General features: G+C 39.8%; 1 protein-coding gene across 1 annotated transcript; it reads right to left on the bottom strand.

The window, feature by feature from the left end:
• Positions 1–246: 246 nt before the first annotated feature.
• Positions 247–20,067, bottom strand: LOC102431309 (caspase-12-like). Its single transcript, XM_014466790.2, is given in 9 exon segments — positions 247–416; positions 1,001–1,100; positions 1,477–1,586; positions 3,345–3,473; positions 4,131–4,365; positions 5,476–5,607; positions 5,609–5,649; positions 17,814–18,062; positions 19,909–20,067. Coding segments are annotated over 8 exon segments (1,002 nt in total). The 5' UTR covers positions 19,916–20,067; the 3' UTR covers positions 247–416; position 1,001.
• Positions 20,068–22,033: the final 1,966 nt, after the last annotated feature.

Raw genomic sequence — 22,033 nt, 5'->3', positions numbered from 1 at the left:
AATATTAGAGTGATGCATTGATTGGCTGCCCCAATAGGGGATGGAGATACAACAGGGTCAGGTGCCCTGACCAGGAATCCAACTGGCAATCCCTCAGTGCCTGGATGATGCCCAGCCAACTGAGCCACACAGGCCATGGCAAGAAGTATTATTTCTTCATTAAAAATATTTTTATGTTTCTCTATACTTAAAATTTGTTTTACAGTGAGCATGAATTACCTTTATGATAAAATGAGAAAACAAGCATACTTTTAAAGGAACTTTATTGAGCATTAATTCAATAGCAGTAAGATTATGATTTTAGCCTGGCATTTGTAAAGGGTAGGCAATTGAATGTTTGGTACAAAAATATTCTTCATGAAAAATTGACCTTTTAAAGTAGGAGAATCATAGAGACCATAATGTCTCCATTTGTCCTGGAAAAAGTAGAAAGAGAATGTTGTTATTAGTAACTAGAAGTAAGATATAAACAGAACTAATTTCTACTATGAGATATATCTTCACAAAAGGGCTATGTATCTATCATGCCCAAACAAGACAAACTTTACCAGGGCCTCACTGCCTCAGTGTAGATTCATCAGCAGTTAATTGACACTGTGGCACTAGCAAGCCTCATGTCAAACAGAGTAGGGATATGACTCAGCAAAACAGGCTTTTTGGGAAGGAAGCCAAAACACCAGCTGTATGTAACATGTCCCATTTTTTTGTTTAGTGCATGCATCAGAACTAAATATTTCCTACTTACTGAGTAGATTTTTGAGAGAAGTAAGGACTGAAGAACTTTCTATATGGACTTAATCATTTCTTATGCAATCATTTATTTGTATTTATTATGCAAATAAAACCAGGGTTCCTCCAAGGGCCATTAAAAAAGGGCAGATAAGGTGAGCCTTAGTGATGACTGGGCAGCAGCACTCTATCATTGCTCTCCATTCTATCTAGACTTTATGTAAAGACTCTGAGCAGGAAGCACCCAAGTCCACTTCTTGGTTCCATTTACCTTAGTTCCCAGGGAAGAGGTAGAAATACCGGGTCATGGATACTCTTTCAATCGTTGGCATCTGGGCCAGTACCTTTGGTGTCTCAAATGAATGTTGAACCTAAAGTAGCCAAGAAAGCCTTTAGAGATTTTTGAAAGAGGAAATTTGAACTTTTCACTTAGGGGCCAGGCTAATTTTTACATGATATAAACAGAAGAAAGGCTATTTTTACATGATATAAACAGAAATTTTAGCATCCTTGGATATAGTGCATACACAATGAAATTAGTACCTTCAAAAACATTCCCTGAATGAGCAAGGCTACTAGAATTGGAGAAACTCACACTGGTTCCATGTATTACTTCAAAAAACTAAAGTAAACTTGGACTACAGGAAAGAGCATCAAAGGGACTTAAGGCTTCAGGATTCCTGAAAACATTTTGTAAATGTTTCTACAAAATGTCCTGGGGCACGGAATAAAAGGAAAAGATCCTACCTTTCGAAAAATCTCCTCCAAATGATGGCACCAAGCATATTCCTTGAAGTGGTAGATAATTTGGGAAATGAATAAAGAGCCAGTTTTGACCCCTCTCCAAGAGCTATTATCTGCAAATAAAAAGTATAAAAATATTGAGTTATGCAGACATTGTTTAAGTATGAACGCCTCCTAAAGCCGTAGCTTTTAGACAAAGTTTGATTTTAATGCTTTGGAGGAAAGAGGGAGGCCAAATCTGGATAAAGCTAGGACCACAGGTTTTTATAACAGTTCAAAGAAAACCACCATGGACCCTCAATCATAAATCCCCTTGATTTTATTAGTAGCAGGGCCAAAACTTATGGACCTTAGGATTGAACATAGTGGAAAAGGACATATATCCTTTCAGCACCTACTACACAGTATAAAAAAGAATACAGCCCTTGATGTTCTTTGACTCTGGGTCTTCTCTTCATCCATACTATTTTCTAGTATAATTTTTTTACACTTAAAGTTTTGTTGTGTGAGTATCTATTGAATTACTACTCCTCTTTACCACTGCAAAGTGATCAATTATCTTCTATCATAAAAAAGCAAATATTCTAATTGTCAGTTTATCTGCAGCTATCTTTCTATTTCTCCTTTCTTTTTATAGTTAAGTTTCTCAAATATATCTCTACTCACCATCTTCATTTTCTCCCAGCCTGCTCACTCCTGTCTAGCTTCTCCCGCCCACACTATATTTACCCAATGACTTTCTGCAAGGTCACCCACATCCTCGAAGTCACCCACATCCTCCAAATCACCCACATCCTCCAAGTCATTAATCTAATGGTAACTCATTGGGCCTCATCTTTACCTGAGCTCTTATTCACATCGAAACTATTGGTAACTCCAGCAGATTCTTTCTAAGTAACTCTGACAACACATACTCTTAGTTTTATTTTTTATTCTCTGACCCTACCTTCTGAGTCAAATTTTTTAAATATATTTTTATTGATTTCAGAGAGGAAGGAAGAGGGAGAGAGAGAGAGAGAGAGAGAGAGAGAGAGAGAGAGAGAGAGAGAAACATTAATAATGAGAGAGAATCATCGATTGGCTGCCCCTTACATGCCCCACTCTAGGGATGGAGCCCACAACCCAGGCATGTGCCCTGACTAGGAATCAAACGGCCACCTCCCAGTTCCCAGGTTGATGTTCAACCACTAAGCCATGCTGGCTGGGCCTGAGTCTAATTTGATGACTAATATTTCTAGCTCTGATCTTGAACTCTAGAGTTCTTCAGGTCTTTGATGTAGGATTCCATCTCATCTGTTCTCTGTTTCTAGATAAGTTTATCTATTTTTAGAATATTAAATATCAACCTTAAGTGAGCATCTCCCAAAATTCTAACTCTCCTCTGAAAAATACAGCTATGTAACTCTTTAAATAACAGGCCAAGAGATTCTAGGATATGTAGTACAATTATTATAATTTTCTTGGTTCGCTCATTTAATTGCTAGTACATGATCGGGTATACCAAACCATGAGAAGATGATACATTTCTGTGCCATGGGTATGTGTATATATATATATATATATATATATATATATATATATATATATATGAAAAAACACAAAAACAAAAAAATAACCTCTTACTTTATTTATAGTTAGACTATTTTAAGTCTGGATCTTCCTTGACCTTCTGTGTAGTTTGAAAATTTCCTCCAAAATCAGGACTTGTAACTTTCTAGTTATGTAAATTTTAATATTTTAAATAGATCTTCCACCAACAATATCTCATTATAGAGGAGATGTTCTTAAAATAGTGATAAAATATTATCATGGCCTAGCCTGTAATCTAGGAACTAATAGGTTGAGAAAGTGTTCTCTATGAAGTCACTTACGTGGAGTTGATGATTTGAACGCAATGAAGTCCTTCTCCACGTGGGTCTTTGTAACAGCATCACTCCAGAAACAATACCTCAATGCAGAGGCTTCTCCCATGTCTGGTACCCAAACAACCCCATCACCTCCTGAGAGAGACATCCGTGTCATATGAAAGATGTTATATTCAAACACATACATAGACACATACACAACATACATTTTTTTACCATTATACTTTTACTTCAATACATTTTGGTACAGCATTTATTAAAAATGAAAGTATCTTCTTACTGTTAGAAAGACTACCTCACTGACTGTGAACCATACCAAGCCCACTTAACTTTAGAGTAAACTTGTTGACGATATAGTCACAAATGATGGGGCATTCCTGATTAGGCTACTTATAATTTCTTTAAGAATAATACAAACTTGCCCTAACCAGTTTGGCGCAGTGGATAGAGCGTCGGCCTGTGGACTGAAGGGTCCCAGGTTCGATTCCGGTCAAGGGCATGTACCTTGGTTGCGGGCACATCCCCAGTGGGGGACGTGCAGGAGGCAGCTGATCGATGTTTCTCTCTCATTTATGTTTCTAACTCTCTATCCCTCTCCCTTCCTCTCTGTAAAAAATCAATAAAATATATAAAAAAAGAATAATACAAACTTAATACAATTCTGGACTGGGCCTGAGAGTAGTAATGAAATGTTTTTTTCTCACCCATCTCTGAGAAAAAGAAGGCTAGACATCATACGAATAGGAAAAAAAGTGTAAAGCCACTCCCTGATTTCCCCCAACTCAGACTCACTTCCTCTGCAAGCCTGCATGATGATGATCTTGGGCTTGTCTCTTAGACTCTGGCAGTTACGGTTGTTGAAAATTTGGAAGATTGTATCATCGTGAAGTATATCTGGTTCTTCTCCTCTGTGTTTTGTCCCACAGATTCCTTCCAGGACACCGTGTGACATAAACACCAAGATTGTACTGTCCGAGGATCGGTGCTCTTTGCGGGCAGCAAACTCACATAGCACTGCTACCATTTCCTGAAAGAGACTCCAGAATCACGATGAAGGAACTCTCCATATACAGTTTGCAACTGAATAGTAGATGGAGTTAACAAAACGGTGTAGGCAACAAGGGATCAGGTGATTTGGACTCAAGGACGATGCTGGGAGATGAAATAGAACAGTGGTTCTCAACTTGTGGGTCGCCAACCTGTGGGTCGTGACCCCTTTGGGGGTCGAACAACCCTTTAACAGGGGTTGCCTAAGACCATCAGAAAACACATATGTAATTACATATTGTTTTTGTCATTAATCACTATGCTTTAATTATGTTCAATTTGTAACAATGAACATACATCCTGCATATCAGATATTTACATTACGATTCATAACAGTAGCAAAATTATAGTTATGAAGTAGCAACGAAAATAATTTTATGGTTGGGAGTCACCACAACAGGAACTGTATTAAAGGGTTGCAGCATTAGGAAGGTTGAGAACCAGTGAAATAGAATGAGGGGCAAGTGACATGACTAGTCTCCAATAGGAAGGCTTAGTTTTCATCTGTTTCATATGTTGGAGTTTCTGTAAGTTTTCATTAAAAAAGAGAGTTTTCTTGACAAAAATTATAAACACTTAACAAATTCACTCATCATGGAACAACAGAAAGTTAGGTTTACATGGTTTTCTAAAGTTACCCAGGATATTTTAGGCAGAGCCAGAATCATAACTCTGTGTGTGTGTGTGTGTGTGTGTGTGTGTAAACTTGTTTTTGTTTTTTGATACATACATGCCTTTACATTTAGACACATGATACTGAAATTATAAAAATCTCATGAGCTCATTCTGTAGGTATCAGGCAATTTTAGGGCCCAGGCCTTTTGTTTCACCAATACTATCAAGTAATAGATTTTCTCTCAGATTGAGACCTTTAGAGAGATCCAGAATTTTAGTGAGATACTACTACTAAAAGGTAATCTGAACCTTTGCTATGAGACTGCACTTGAGGAGGCAGAAATCCAGGAGACCCTATTCTTGAACAAATATAATTCCTATAACATATGCATATTTTGTTCGTATCGCTGCTAAGGAAGAAGTTCAAAACTGTTTAGGATGGTAGGAAGTTTGTCCCACTTTCTTGAGTGCTTACCAGGGCTGTAAGATTCTCTTTTACAACCACTGAGTATCCAAGGCTTTCTAGCAGGTCTTGCATCCCCACAAGGTCATCTTCAGAACCCCATCGTTTACAAAGATGATCAAAATCTTTGTTGTGGATGATGAGGGCCAGGCGTGTTCTGCCCTCTTTCTCCATCACTGGATAAATCTGCAATTAAAAAACACAGAATTAGTTGTCCCAGGCCTCCTCATTTTTGCCTCCAAAGTGCATAGAAAACAGACCTTTTCCCATTACAGAATGGATGGCTGAAGAGCTTAGGAATGGAACTACTCTATGTCCTTATGAGGAAAGAGGACCATAGACTGAACACATGTAGTAGGAACTTGGCATTGGTTAGGGGTTTAGAATGTGTTCCAGGATGGGATGGAAGAGACAGGAAAGGTAATGTGAGGATCACTTATTAGAGAGCATGATTAGATAACATCCTATGATTTTTACATGAACTAAAATTCCCGGTATGTCTCCAGTATCTTGTTTAAGTGGGCAAATTGTGTTTCTCCCTATTCCAAAGCAAAATACCTCATCTGCCTTTCTTGTCTTCAGTCTCTGGAAATGATCAGGAGGACAAAGTTTCAACTTATGAATGGGTTGGGAAGCCTGGGTTTCCTGAGGAGCTAAAAGAGAAAAAGCAAAACAAAAAGAAACCCTCATTAAGCAATAATGTCCACTGCTTTGCAATCATGCATCTCTGCTGAGTGAGCTTTCATTCTTAAGAATTGCTTACCACCATCTCACCCTACAGCTTAATATAATAAAAATGTTTTCTATTTAAATTACTAAAACAAAAACTTAAATATTCCCCCTCTTTTCTTTCTGCCTCTTCGTGACCTCCACTATATATTTCTGTTTTTGTTAGTGCTCACAGCATTGACTAATCTTTAAAAGCCAACTCATTACATTCATATAAACACAGTACCTAAGATTTAGAAAGAAGCCTAATGTTCATTTGGCCTAATCAAGTTACCGTTCAGGTATTTGAATGCTGCATACAATACCCCTATTTATTACTACCATTCTCTGAAATATCTCTACTAACAAGTTACTTAAAGCATTCTAAATCATTTTTGAATAGTTCTGAATGTTGTAAAGTGAGAACCTGCTAAGTATTGTTATGTATTTCTCACATTGTTATCACAAAAAAATCTAATTTCTTTCCCTGTGAAAGCCCATGAGTTCTCCTGACTTTAATTTATCTCCACATTATTTTATATAATTGTCTCATCTAAAAAGTTATTGTATTTTACCTTGTGTTTATTGTACTGTAAGCTTAAGTAGGACAGGGAAAGTGTCTTTAATCTTTGTATTTCCAGTATCTAGCAAGATAATGTGGCACACATTAATGATAACTGGCACAGTTTATAACTGCTTGTTAATGAATACAGTAGTTATCGTCAACTTGAAAACAGCTACCAAGTATCTCCTGGTTTCTTGTTTTTCCTTAGTACAACAAACCTCTGTTCCTTTTAATAGTTTTTGCATAAAAATGATTTAATTTTTAACCAACGAATCCATCAGTTCATCTACATATCTACCCACCTACTCTATTTTTCCTCCTACTACAAATAAAGACAAGTTCTTTCCCCAATAAGTGTGGTACCTCTACTTATGCTCTGAGTTCCATTCCCTCTCACCCACAGGACTTGACTCAGGCATTTATTTAGCTGTGCCTTCTCCACCATCAACTTCTCTCACTCTTCCCACTGTGTTATCCCCATTGGAATAGTATCATTCCTTCATATCAAGTTATCTGTTAAAAACTCCTACCCTTGACCTCACTTCCCCTCCAGCTATTATTGTCCCATTTCTCCACTTCTCAGCAAAACTCTTTTTAAGGCTTTGTCTATTTTCACTTTTTCAACTCATTTTTTTTTTCTCCTGGATGTAATATAAACTGGCTAGTATCCTCACCACTTAAAGTACTTGTTATCAAGGTTACCAAAAACCACTTTTCCCCTTTCTCATCATTTAACATCTTATTTTTTGAAAGATTTTTTCTGGGCTTCTGGGATGCTGCATTTTCCAGCATTCTTTCTAAATCTGTCCCACTGGTGACTCTTCCTCTTCTGCCATACGTCCAAGAGTTGGGTTGTTCTATGTTGGAGCCTCTGTTGTTCTCTATCAGCATTTCTCCTTTGTCAAAGGATGGCCTTTGTCAGTCCCGCCACTGGAATTCTATCTACCATTACATGTGAAGAGTCCCAAAATGTATTCCCATCCCTGATTCTTGTGCAAAATCCTGTTTACTCAACATCTGCCTTAATATAGCACGTTTCAAACTAAACATGTAGTAAAGGCTCCTGATATTTGTCCACTCCTGTAAATCTGTTTCTCCTGATTTTACTCTGAATCACAACTTTTCGCTGTCTCAGTAAGTGGTACCTAGTTGTCCAGCCAAACAACCTAGAACCACCCTTGATTCTTTCCCTTCTTTTATTAGCCCACACCCAATTCATCTATAGTTTCTGTTGATTCTACCTCCAAAATAGATCCCAAATTTAATTCCCTGTCATAATCTCTATTACTGCAGTTCTAAACTAAAAGCTATTATCTCTTAACTGAAATATGCAAATAGGCTTCAAGTAGCTTTTCTGACTCTATGCTTGTTTATCACTCCTCTTAAAAACTCCTTAAATAGCTGAAACCGGTTTGGCTCAGTGGATAGAGCGTCGGCCTGCGGACTGAAAGGTCCCAGGTTCGATTCCGGTCAAGGGCATGTACCTGGGTTGCGGGCACATCCCTAGTAGGACATGTGCAGGAGGCAGCTGATCGATGTTTCTCTCTCACCGATGTTTCTAACTCTCTATCTCTCTCCCTTCCTCTCTGTAAAAAATCAATAAAATATATTTAAAAAACAAAAAAAACAAAAAACAACTCCTTAAATGTTTTCTATTGCAAACAAAATCCAATTCTTTCCACTCTCTAAAATGCCCCAAAATGGCATTGCAGCAATAGTCTGACTCCTTAGCTGCTTCTCCTACCACATTCTAGCTAATTTCATGCTCTTCAGCCAGATTGACCTTTTCTATGACAAGATCATTCCAGACTCAGAGCCCTTGCTCTTTTTTTTTTTGCTTTTCCATGGAATGTTTTTGCTTTAGAGTTTGGCAAAACTATTGCTCAGGTATGTACTGAAATATCACCTCAAGAGAGTTCTCATAACTATCCTCCCGGTTCATGTACCTCCCACCCACCCCAACATCTCTCTATGGGCGAATCCTCTTTTCTCAAGTATGTTCCTTGAAATTGTGCTACTTTGCTTCTGCATGTTCATTACATCTCTGCCTTCACTACATTGTAATTTCCATGTAAGCAGGATCTTTGTATTGCTTATTGCTATAAACACATTAATTAGAATAGCATATTGTAGGTTTTCAATGAACAGATGCATATATGTAATATAAGAATAGATATAAGAATGAATACAGATTATAAAGTTTTTCTTCCTTTGTTTGTTCAGAACTTCTGAAGATCTGCTACTCAGAAGACAACGCCATCACTACTCCCTTTCTAGACACTGTCATTCTTTAATGTGACCCCATATTTCATCAGGTTCTTTGGTGATCACATAGTATGTGTGATTGATACTGTTTTGTCTTCCTAATGTACTTTTCTTAACCACATCTTTATTCTGTTATGTGCAGTTGCTAGTTGCTTATATCTTAGATGTTTCATGAATCCCTTTAAATATGTTATTAATCCCGTTTAAAAATTTGAACTTCAGAAAAGCTGAGAAATAGATGCCAGAAAACATGTTTAGTTGGTGGCAGATGGACTTAATGCATAGATGTTTTTTTTGGTGTGTGTGGGGGATTACTCCATTTCTATTTCCACTGTGCCAAAAGGCCTTTTCATATGCCCTAGCTCAATCAGTGTCCTTATATGTCCATGATATTACCTGTCAGAGGCAGAACCGATGCCTGGGACAAGCCAGCATGCTCCTCAGTTTCATCATCTTCATTTTCACTTCTAGATTCTTAGAATTAAAGAGAGGAATGCACGTGTTAATCTTACTTTTGAGGGACTTTGTTAGGGGCAGAAGGGAAAAACACCTGATTTCCTGAACCTAAATTCAGTGGTCTTTTCACTACATAACATAGGGCCACTGTATAGCTGCCTTACGCCAAGTAATGTATGAGGGCTCCCATGAGCCACTGGGTTTTGATGGCAGTTACCTGTTGGAGGGGGAGCCAATGTGTGGACTGATTCAGCTTTTTCCTTATCTTCATTTTCTTCACTTTCATTTTCAGATTCTGAGGTGAAGTGAACAAAATGTTAAGCATCGATGCTCTACTCTGAAGGTTATTTCCAAAGACGAAAATTGATTGAGAACACGGGTTTTCTAGGTCTTTACCTATGTTGTTCTTTATCAGCATTTCTCCCCAGACAGCCTTTGTCAGTCCCACCACTGGAATTCTATCTACCATTACATGCTGAAGAATCCCCAAATGTTTTCCCATCCTTGATTCTTCTGCAAAATCCTGTTTACTCAACGCCTGCCTTGGATATAGCACGTCTCAAACTAAACATGTACTAAGGGCTCCTGATATATGTCCACTCCTACAAATCTGTTTCTGACGACACTAGAAGTTTTCATCTGTGAGGTGAGACTTAGAGGCAGTTACCTGTTGAGGAAGAAGACTCACTGTTTTCAGATTCACTATCCTCATTTTCACGAAAAGCTGCCAAAATAAAATAAATATGCATTAGCGGAAGTAAGTTTCTAGAGCCTACACACCTCAAATTCTTCACCTAACATTGACAAGGAAATTACTATGTTCAGCAGATGGCATATGAAGCATGGAGATTTGGCTCATTCTTTAAACTCCAAATTTGTTTTAGAGAACTGCAACCTTCTACAAAGTGAAGGAGGAGGCTGAGTTTCCACAAAATAAGGAATAGGTCATTATCTTCCTGTTTATTTAATACAAGGAATCATTAAATTATTTAATCAAGGCTTTTCTGCAAAAGCATTTTTCATTTCAAAGAGGAAAAATACATCTCTACAAAAATTCATCTTGCGACAACAGCAACAACAACAAAATAATCCCTGAGGGATGTTGGAAGGATTTGGAATATACCCATGTGTATGTTTTATTCTAGAGTAGGAATCAGCAAACTATGCCCTGTGGGCCCTACTCAGCCCTACACCTGTTTTTGTAAATGAAGTGTTATTGGAACACATCCACACTCATTTTGTACTTATTGTTTATTGCTGATTGCATGCCACAACAGCAGATTTGAGTTGTGTTATGGCAGAGACCACATGGTTCAAAAAGCTTAAAATACTGTCTGTCCTTTCAAAGGAAAGGTGTGGCTGACCCATTCTCTAGAGAGAAAGACACATGTATGTGTCAAATTGCTTATCTCCTTTTTTAACACAGATAAATACAGATTCTTAGAGATATATCTTTTGGGATTGTTGACAAAAGGGGCCACATGCTGACCTGACAAGCTCAGGAAAGGCCGGCATGGCAGTCTTGCAAACTCAGAGACCTAAAGGATGGTCTGAAATTAAACTTTAAAAGCAGTGATGGTGGGCAGTTACATCCTAGGCCGGTATCTTCACTGACAAGGTCAACCTTTACCTTAACTGAGCCCTATCTGTCTTTTTGCATCTATGATAACAAACCCTTGAAATGTCTGAGTAACCTGTAACTTCCCTTTTTCTGGAGCCCCTGGGGCACAACCAAATGTGCTGGGTGCCAGGACAGATACCACAAATTCCTTCATTATCATGTTAATTGATCCTGCACCCACCTAAGTATGTGTCCATCATTTTACTTTTTATCCAATCCCAGGGGTTTCCCCTGCTTTGCTTTATCCCTTGTTGGGGGCCAGATGTAAGCTGGCAAGGTCCTTGCACCTGTAGGGGCTAGCAAGACTGGGACCCTTACCCACACAGTTTTCCCAGACTTGTTTGGATGGCGTTTATCAGTAGAATAAGAGCAACATTTGTAGAGCCTTTCATAGCTTACCAAGAAGTCTGTAATTATTTACTGAGATATACTGTACTGAGAACTTGTCCTTCTGCTGTGTCCTTCGCTTAGAGATTAAGAGGAACAAAGAATACATTCCTCTTGATAGACCTCCTATTCAGTGTATTATGTATAAATAGTATTGTGTGGCTAATAAAGTTGCTTCAGTTCATCAAGAGAACTGGGGTCCTCCCGATCCCGCTTTCCTGTCTTTCTTTCTTTTCTCAATTCCCACCTCCCTGCCTCAGCCCGGCTCAACCCTGTCAGGCTGGCCCTGACAGATCTGGCGCCCGAGCTAAGGGACTGAGGAACTGGGAAAAAGACGGTGAGGAACTCCATCGGGCTTGGAGAGAGGACGGTGAGAAACTCCTCCAGATAAAGAGTGCACTCATTAAGGTAAGGGAGGAGCAATTTTTTGATAGTCGGGAGTAAAGCATGGGGCAATTAGAATCTAGAGAAAATGCCCTTTATGGGCAAATGTTAAAGTTTATGCTCAATAGTAAAGGAACTAAGGTTAATGACAAGCAAGTAGAAAATTTTTTAAAATTCATTCAGGAGGTCTGCATTTCCTTATCGAATTTAATACGGGATTATTTAGATCCCAGGCATGACCATAATCAACCATCTCTTAAGCCAGAAAAAAAGGAGAAACAGCGTGATAGCACAAAACAGGGGTCTAAAAAAGACAGTATATTAAAAAGAAATAATGTAACTTTTAAAGACAATTTAACTCCTCAAGATGAGGAGGATTTTGAGGAAGCTGCTGCTCTTTGTCATGATGATAATACAGGTATTGTTCAGGCAAAAGAGGAGGAAAAATGTTTTTCTGCTGGAACTGAAGAGGGCAGTGATATAGAGGATGTGTTGGAATGCTTTTTAGAAAAATTAAAGCTTCTTGGCAAGAAAAAGAGAAGCCGCGGGGGCCGTTCCCGCCGCTCTCCGCTGCCTTGTGCAGCACCAGTTCCACTTTCCCCTCTCCAGATGGCTTTGCAGGAGGCACGAAAGTGTGGTGAGGATTTGGGCATGCATGCCTTCCCTGTTATGGAACAGGTGAACCCTCACACGGGACAGCGTGAGCGTGCTTATGACCCACTTCCTTTTAAAACCTTAAAAGAGTTAAAAACAGCCTGTGCTCAGTATGGGCCCACTTCCCCTTATACTTTAACCATCTTGGAAACTATGGCCTCAGAGGCTCTCCCACCTAATGATTGGAGAGCTATTGCCAAGGCTTGTTTATCAGGAGGGGATTATCTCTTGTGGAAATCAGAATATGATGAAAAGGCTAAGGAACAAGCTGCTCGTAATCGAGCTGCCCAGATTAATATTTCTTATGAAATGCTGGTAGGTGAAGGAGTCTATGCTGATACCCATAATCAAATTCAATACCCCCAGGAAGCTTATGGACAGATTAATGGAGCTGGGATTAGAGCCTGGAAAAAGTTACCCACCTCTGGTCAGAAAACAGAGGAGCTCTCAAAAATTATTCAAGGGCCAGATGAAAAGTATCAGGATTTTGTCTCTCGGCTATTACAGGCTGTTGGCCGAGTAGTGGTGGATGGAGAGGCTGGCATGTTAATAGTTAAACAGTTGGCATATGAAAATGCCAACACTGCCTGTCAAGCTGCACTGCGGCCCTATCAAAGACAGGGGACTCTCTCAGATTATATCCGAATTTGTGCAGATATTGGTCCCTCATATATACAAGGAGTTGCCATTGCAGCTGCATTAAAGGGAACCACCATTGAAGGAATTCTTCAGCAACAATTTAGCACAGGGAAAAGTCCAACATACAAGTGTTACATTTGTGGAGGAACAGGACACATAGCAAAACAGTGTCCTTCTAATAAAGGGATTAATAAAGGAAATGGCAGAGGTCTCAAACAACCTGGACTGTGCCCTAAATGTAAAAAAGGAAAACATTGGGCAAATGAGTGTAAATCTAAGACAGATATCCAGGGAAATTCTTTGCCTCAACACCAGTCGGGAAACTACCAAAAGGGGCCAGCCCAGCCATGGCAAATAACAGGGGCATTGTCTATTTACCCTCCTGTCTCTATGCCATCTCAAGGCCAGCAGGCTGCACAGCACCCAGCCTGCCCCAGAGAGCAAAATAGATACAAGAGCTATTCCGAGCAACCCCTGGAAGTACCGGGCTGGACCTTGGATCCATAGGAATAAGACATTCTGTCTGCCCTGGGTGCTGCCCTTGCCTACTGAAATAAACAAAATATCATTAGATTTAAAACCTCCCACATAGAGAAGAAATGACAATTTCCTTGCATTTCTGATACAGCTACAGCAAATGCCACCAAATCTGAAATTTAAAAATACGTCTGGGATTTCTGTACACGTATAAAGAGAAAACTAGCTTGGAACTAAGGCACGCATTGTCCGATTTTGGACATTTAGATAGAGTTTTAAGCTGAAATCTCTTTGCAAATATACAAAATAAAACCCAAGACTGATTATTTCCTAAGAAAAATGGAAAATTTGACCCAAAGGAAAAAAGATGCTGGCTAGATTTTAGCTGCAGGATTGGCATTTCCATAATAAAGAACAGTTTTTAAATACTAATAAAGAATATTAAAAAGTTAACCTCAAGGCCAAAAAGGAAATTCAGTAAAATTATCTCTGTTACAAAAATTTGCTAAAGAATATGCCTTAAAATAAGAAATTAGATTTAAATCTCAAGAATTATTGAAATATATTAATTATAAAAATCTAAGCCCAGGTAAAAGACAGCTACACCCTTTAATTAAGGCTGGCTTCCCAAAGCAATTTCTAATAGAGGAAGGGCTAGCCTCCCTTCCCCCAACAGAGCAGGTAGGCCAAAAATTTCCTTCCAGTGACAACTTTTAAAAAGAGGCTTGCTTCTCAGTTTCCCATCCTTAGTAGAAAGAATGTAACTAATTTGCATTTTAATGGTTACCTGTTTTCAGTCAATGGCACCCCAGGCTTAGGAGTTAGCTAAATTGAATTAGATATTCTGAAATAACAAAATGCTAAAATATTAATCTAAATTTCCCTTACGAAAAATCTAAAGGATAGAATTAAATCTATTGATTATGTCATGTATTTTTAAAGTTTATTCTTAAAAATGTTACTGATTGAGAAATGCTAAATATTTAACTTGCCAGCTAAGAGTTTAAAGTTCTGGTTAAATAAATTGAGAGAAATAATATAATTATAATAAAATTTCAACATTTGTTTAATTGAAAAAAGAGGATAAATTCTGTTATCCCAACCAAAAATTTTAAATACAAAGATCAGTTTTAATTTAATTGATATCTTTTAATAATTATAAAAGGTATATAATCTTTAAATTATATATACACATATATATTTAATAGTCTTTTAAGTTAGATTTCAAAACTATAATCAAGGAATGACTTTAGGACATTTCATGGGCCCTGAAATGTTTTCAAAAGTTTATTTTCTTTTCTTAAAGGATTTTTTAATAAAGCCAATTTAATATACTTGAAATCACATAGAAAGCTTTATCAAATAAATAATTAATAAATATATATTTTAAGTTTTTGCCTCTAAGAAAGGGAAAAACAAGTTATCTTATTTAATATTTCTTAAAATACAGCAGTAGAATTTTAAGATATAATTTAAAATAACAAAAGCTCATTAATAATTTTTAATATTTTACAACAGCATATTAACATTTATTCCAAACAAGCTTACAAACTAATTGTTTGGCAGCAATTTAATAAGAACATGAAAGGATTTTATCCCTTCCACTATGTGGAAGGCCCCCTGGGAAGGCACTTAAGCATTCTATATTGACCTCTCTTGACCTTTTTGCCAAGGGGGTCCCTCTTCCAATTGCCTACAACTGTTGCCTAAGCTCTCTGTTCATACTGAGGTTAAAGCCTCATGGTGGCTGGTACCATAGATCTGTCTCTTGACCAATAGCGTAAGCTGGGCCCTCTCTGGAGAGCAAACCTGGGTTCCCCATGATCAATGCCGGGGCCCCGCCAGCATGCGAGGGGACCCAAAGGCAGTTACTGGGCATGGAGGCCACAGGGGCATACGCTACCAAGGAGACAGAACTAAACCTCACATCACCCTGCTTGGCCCCAGAGGATGGCTGGTTAGTCAATGACGGGTAAGACCCCTCTGGGAGGGGCGACCTAAGACAGGCACAGTCGCAGGGGGCCTCAGGGGAGAACTTGGGGGTCAGCAGAGGTGGGGCAGAGATCCTCACCCCCCCAACTATGCAGGGGCTTGAACACTCGCCCCTTCTGAGGAAGGTCTCCTGCCCCCATGGCTGCTGTGCTTCCCATGCCCAGCTCAGATCGGGACCTAGATAACAGAAAGAGACTTAGTCCAGCCGAAATGGGTACCCAGATAACAGAGACTTGGCTAACAGCAACTACCCTATATCTAAATCCATCTTAACACCAGGAATGCTCAGGGCCTTCTCAAGGATACAAAATAATCCTTTCCATTAATATTTACAGTATAAATTAAAATTGTTATTAAAATATTAAATCTAACAATAAAATAATAGTCAAGTTTTCAGATTAATTAAAACTAGCTCAAGAAGTATTAATCAAAATTTTCATTTCATAGATATATTGTTTAACATACTATAAACTTAAAGCAGTCATATTTTATACAAAAATTTAAAATTAAAAGTTATCAAGACTACACTAAAAAATTTCCAAAAACCTCCTAATATTAAAAAATAAAAAAGGGGGGATAGTGGAATAATAACCTGTTAAGTAAATGCCTTAATTGCTTTAATATTTTTACTTGAAAATTAATTTTTCATTTGTAATGCTAACAGCAAGACACACATGAAAAACACATATGGTGTCAAATAAGCTGAAGGAAAATCGTTTGGACAAAAATTAAAAGAATCCCAAGTCTAAATTATAGATATGATTCCTTTATTAACCTTTGGTCGAGAATATGTTTATATATTTTCAGAAAACAACTCCAAGACCATGTGGATTCCTGCAACAGAGAGGAATTATCAGGACTGCTCCAGCCACAGAATAGCAGTGGCCCTGTGAGACAACGAGAAGAGAAGCAGTCCAGAATTAAAGATGGTGAAGACGCCTTATCATGCTAGCAGTCAGCAGCTGTGCATTGCTGCAAGTTGCCCAGGACCAAACCACAGAGGGTCGGACCTGCATTGCCACCATTTGTCCACCATCCAGAATCCTGCACCCACCTAAGTATGTGTCCATCATTTTACTTTTTATCCAATCCCAGGGGTTTCCCCAACAAAGAAGGGGGATCTGTTGGGGGCCAGATGTAAGCTGGCAAGGTCCTTGCACCTGAAGGGGCTAGCAAAGCTGGGACCCTTACCCACACAGTTTTCCCAGACTTGTTTGGATGGCGTTTATCAGTAGAATAAGAGCAACATTTGTAGAGCCTTTCATAGCTTACCAAGAAGTCTGTAATTATTTACTGAGATATACTGTACTGAGAACTTGTCCTTCTGCTTAGAGATTAAGAGGAACAAAGAATACATTCCTCTTGATAGACCTCCTATTCAGTGTATTATGTATAAATAGTATTGTGTGGCTAATAAAGTTGCTTCAGTTCATCAAGAGAACTGGGGTCCTCCCGATCCCGCTTTCCTGTCTTTCTTTCTTTTCTCAATTCCCACCTCCCTGCCTCAGCCCGGCTCAACCCTGTCAGGCTGGCCCTGACAATCCCTCCTCCTTAATCTATCACCAATGGATTTCATGTAACCCACCTATGTCCCTCCTTTGATTGCAATGTATAAATACAAATGCAACCCGCCATGCTCTGGAGATAAGCAGAAGATAGTGTTTTGTTTTGTGGTTTTTGTTTTTTGTTTTTTTTTTCCATTGGATATTCTATATCTTGGAATGACTCTAATGACTATAGTGTATGGCCAGAGTAGCACAGATTAGCTAAAAGATCTCATTAAATCGAATACAACTCCAGCACCATTTATTGATTCATTTAACAAATATTTACTCAGCACCTATCAGGTGCAATTTCTGTGGATTGGGATATATTCTTAAACAAAGCAGACATACATGCCTCATGGAGTTTACATTTCAGCAGGGAGAGAAATGCTATAATAAATAAATAAATGTTACAGAAAGATTGAAGGTGACAATTGCTAAAGAAAATGTGCATCAGTGTAAAGTGATTGGGGATGTTGGAACAGGGACAGGAGTAGATCAGGGCATTTTGAAATATTAAATGAGAAAATCAGGCAAAGAAGGTACCAGAGATGTGGACAATTCATGCTCCACATGTGAATAGAAATAAGAAAAGAAAAAGGCTGCAATGAGAGTAGATAAAGAACTAGTTACTTGCCCTTTGGTCTGCGATACTCACGCAAACACAGTAGTTTCTTGGGGTTTAAGATACGGTCCATAAGTATTTTGCCTGTCATTTCAGTTTTCTCAGTGATATCCTCAAGTAGACTTTCAGTCTTGTTCACAATGCTGTCCACTCCTTCTCCCAACCTTTGTAACTCATCCTTATTTATAACATTTTTTTCTATCAAATCATCAAAAAAGCCATCGATCATGTTCCTGGCAATTGACTTGGCCTTATAGATGGGATCTTCTTCCTGTCTCTTGTCTGTGAAAACAATAGAATTTTAGATATAGACAAGACCTTCCATAGGTTCCAGGTAGTAGTTCCAGGTAGTGGTTCTCTAATGTAAATCAAGAATCTAAAAATCTAGATAAGCAAGAGCTGCCTGTACCCCATTCACAAAAATTCTGATTTCATAGGCCCTGGTCCCGGGTAGCTCATTTGGTTAGAGACTCATCCTCATAAGCCAAGGTTGCAGGGTTTATCCCTAATAAGGGCACATACAAGGTCAGGTCACATACAAGAATCAACAAATGGCCCTTGCTGGTTTGGTTCAGTAAATAGAGTGTCCACCTGAGGACTGAAGGGTCCCAGGTTCGATTCCAGTCAAGAGTACATGCCCAGCCGAAACCGGTTTGGCTCAGTGGATAGAGCGCCGGCCTGCGGACTGAAAGGTCCCAGGTTCGATTCCGGTCAAGGGCATGTACCTGGGTTGCGGGCACCTCCCCAGTGGGAGATGTGCAGGAGGCAGCTGATCGATGTTTCTCTCTCATCGATGTTTCTAACTCTCTATCTCTCTCCCTTCCTCTCTGTAAAAAAATCAATAAAATATATATATAAAAAAAAAAAAAGAGTACATGCCCAAGTTGCAGGCTCAATCCCCAGTGGGGGCATGCAGGAGGCAGCTAATCAAAAATTCTCTCTCATTATTCATGTTTCTATTTCTCTCTCCCTGAAATCAATACAAATATATTTTAAAAAAGAATTAACCAATGGCCAAAACCGGTTTGGCTCGGTGGATAGAGCGTCGGCCTACGGACTGAAAGGTCCCGGGTTCGATTCCGGTCAAGGGCATGTACATGGGTTGCGGGCACATCCCCAGTAGGAGATGTGCAGGAGGCAGCTGATCGATGTTTCTCTCTCATCGATGTTTCTGACTCTCTATCTCTCTCCCTTCCTCTCTGTAAAAAATCAATAAAATATATTTTAAAAAAAAAGAATTAACCAATGAATACATAAATAAGTGGAACAACAAATTAGTGTTTCTCTCTCTTCCTTCCTCTCTCTCTCTCTAAAAATTCTGATTTGATAGATCAGGGTGGATCTATCAAATTTTCATTTTATTTTATTTCATTCTGTGAATTTTCATTTCTAACAGCTACTGAGGTGATTCCACAGGCCACACTTACAATAGCACATACCTTACTCAAGCCTGTGCCTTGTTATAGATGAAGAAACTGACGTTCACAGACTTGAAGCAACTTCACTACGGAGATCCATGATAGCTGACATGGGTCAGTTTTTGTATCACCCACCATCTATTCACTTCCTATCACATTTATCAATACTTAAGAACACATGATATTCAATTTGTATAGCAGTAAACATAAACATATTATACTTGTAGAAGAATGCATTTTGTTTCCAGGGGCAGGGCTGAAAGCAGCTTTGTTTGTAGAGACTGAGAGCACGAACCACAGCTGGTTTGCTTGCTGAAAACGAAACATGGAGGAAATGCAAGTTCCTGTGTTTCACAGCAGGGCCTCTCACTCAAACAAGAGGATGCTCTTAAAATGGGCAAGAATTCTAGGGCGGTAAGAGCCCAAAGAAAAGCCTAAAATCACAGGAAATATTTAAGAACACAGATGCAGATTTTTTTTGGAATTTCCTATTTTTCCCTCAAGAAGCTGTAACATATTAACTAAAGTACTTTGTGTGTTAGCACAGTCACTTCTGTGACCCAAGCTCCCACCACCCACATCCCACAGTAGAATAGTTTTGTCTGCTGAGTGCCCCTTTCATGGCTCTGCTCCTCTCCCCCAGCCTTCCTCCTGAGCTGTAAGTCCCCCAAAACACAGCCATAAACAGTGGAAAAACTGGAGTCACTCACCAGCCATTGCTGTGCGGGCTCCCCGAGCAGAAAAAATCTTAAAAATGAAAGCAACTTTCTTTCCTCTCTCATTGGACACGGGTGTGTTTACTGGTATTGCTTAATTGGAAACTGCTGCTTCTCAAATTCTCTTGTTCTTTGCCAGGATAGGATTGGACTCCTGTGATTCATAGCTTCTTTCCTTTGGAAAACAGAGCAAAATCTATCTTTTCAGTTTGATATAACAAAGTCAGTGGAAGAAAATTCACACACACACACAGATACACACAGACACACACACACATACACACAGTTTCTGTTCTATTTTCCATTCTATTTTTAGCACAGTTAATAAATCAAATTGACCCTTACTTGTCTCTGTGCCACCCCTTAACCACTAATTAGAAGGAGGACCAACTTGACTGATGGCTGTGCACCCTTGGAAGTGAAGTGTTAATGTGGAAGGCTTGAAGGGAGCAAGAAACTGACAACTGCACACCTTGACAGGAGCATCACTTTCAAAACCCAAATAAGTCATCTCTTTTCTTCTCTTTTTTATTTTAAAGAAAAAAAAATAACTTTATATTGTGTAATGGAAAAGATAAGTTCCATTTTAGTGAAATGTGCACAAGGATTATTGTTCAGTTTAAATATAGTAATAAATAAAGGGAACCTTAGAACTGTTACACTGGATTCAAATTCAATGGCATCTGCTGAGCAAGAATAGTGGAGTCTTCAAGCATCTGTGAGAAAAGCCCAGTACTCAATTTGAAAATAAATGGTTAGATTTAAGGAATTTAGTTTAAATTTATTAAGCAATCCTATATAATAAAAGCCTAGGTGGCGTCGTGCTATGTCGTCACAAGATGGCCACCCCCATGTTGTCACAAGATGGCCACCACAAGATGGCTGGCAGGGAATGACAGTTGTGGGCGATCAGGCTGGCAGTAGAGGGCAGTTGGGGGCGACCAGACCTGCAGGGGAGGGCAGTTGAGGGCAATTGGGCTGGCAGAGGAGTAGTTAGGCGGCAATCAGGCCAGCAGTCGGACATCCCCCAAAGGGTCCCAGATTAGAAAGGGTGCAGGCCGGGCTGTGGGACACCCCCCACCATGCACAAATTTCATGCACTGAACCTCTAGTCCATATATATAAAAAGCCAGTTCCCGAAACACCATAACACCTGGAATAACCAGTCACTATGATGCCCACTGCAGCCAGTGAACCAGCCGATCGGGGGTGGGGCTGGCCAGCCAACCTCTGGCAGCCCCTCCCCCTGGCAGGCCCTGCTCCTGATGGGCTCCCACCATCCTGATTGGCCTGCAGCCCCTCCCTCCAACCAGCCCACCCCAGATAGCCACCCTCACCCCAATAAGGGGTGGGCTAGCAGGCCAACCTCCTGCAGACCCTCCCCCCACCCAGCCTTACCCCAGATCGCCCCCCCTCACAGGGATCAGGGGCAGTGCCAGCCAGCCAACCACCCATGACCCCTCTTCCAGGCCGCTGGCCCCTGATTGACCCCCAACCCCATTTGGGGGCATGGCAGGGCTGGCCAACCCACTGCCCACAGCCTCTCCCACAGCAAGCCCCATCCCTGATCAGCCCCCACCACCTCAATTGGCCCCCAGCCCCTCCCCCCAGCCAGCTCCACCCACCATCGCCCCCCCACACACATACCAATCAGGGGTGGCGCTGGCCAGCCAACCTCCCACAGTCCCTTCCCCAGCCACTGACCTCCAATTGGCCGCCCCACACCAATCATGGGTGGGACCCACTGGCCAATCGCCCATGCCCCTCCCCCGAGTTGTTTGGGCCCTGATCAGGGAGGGCTGGCCAGCCAACCTCCTGCTATCTCTTCCTCCTGACTGGCCCAGCCCCAATCCGCCCTGATTGGGGCAGGTTGGCCAGACCCCAGTGCAACAAATTTGTGCACTGGGCCTCTAATTACATATAAACATACCTAGAATCGTGCCTAATTTATAGTATTTGATGAAACAAGGTAGTTAATTTTCCCCTACTCAATAAACTTAAGCCAACCTTTTCTCTCTTTTTCCTGATCTCCTTAGTTGTCAGTTGTGGGCATTGTTTATCTATGTATTCATATGTCTATTTTTTTTATTTTTTGAGTGTACAAAGGACTCTTCTCTTT

Source organism: Myotis lucifugus, unplaced genomic scaffold (assembly GCF_000147115.1).
Source record: "Myotis lucifugus unplaced genomic scaffold, Myoluc2.0 scaffold_361, whole genome shotgun sequence".
NCBI lineage: Eukaryota > Metazoa > Chordata > Mammalia > Chiroptera > Vespertilionidae > Myotis > Myotis lucifugus.
The sequence above is the reverse complement of the archived record's forward strand: the minus strand, read 5'-3'. Positions and strand labels throughout refer to the sequence as shown.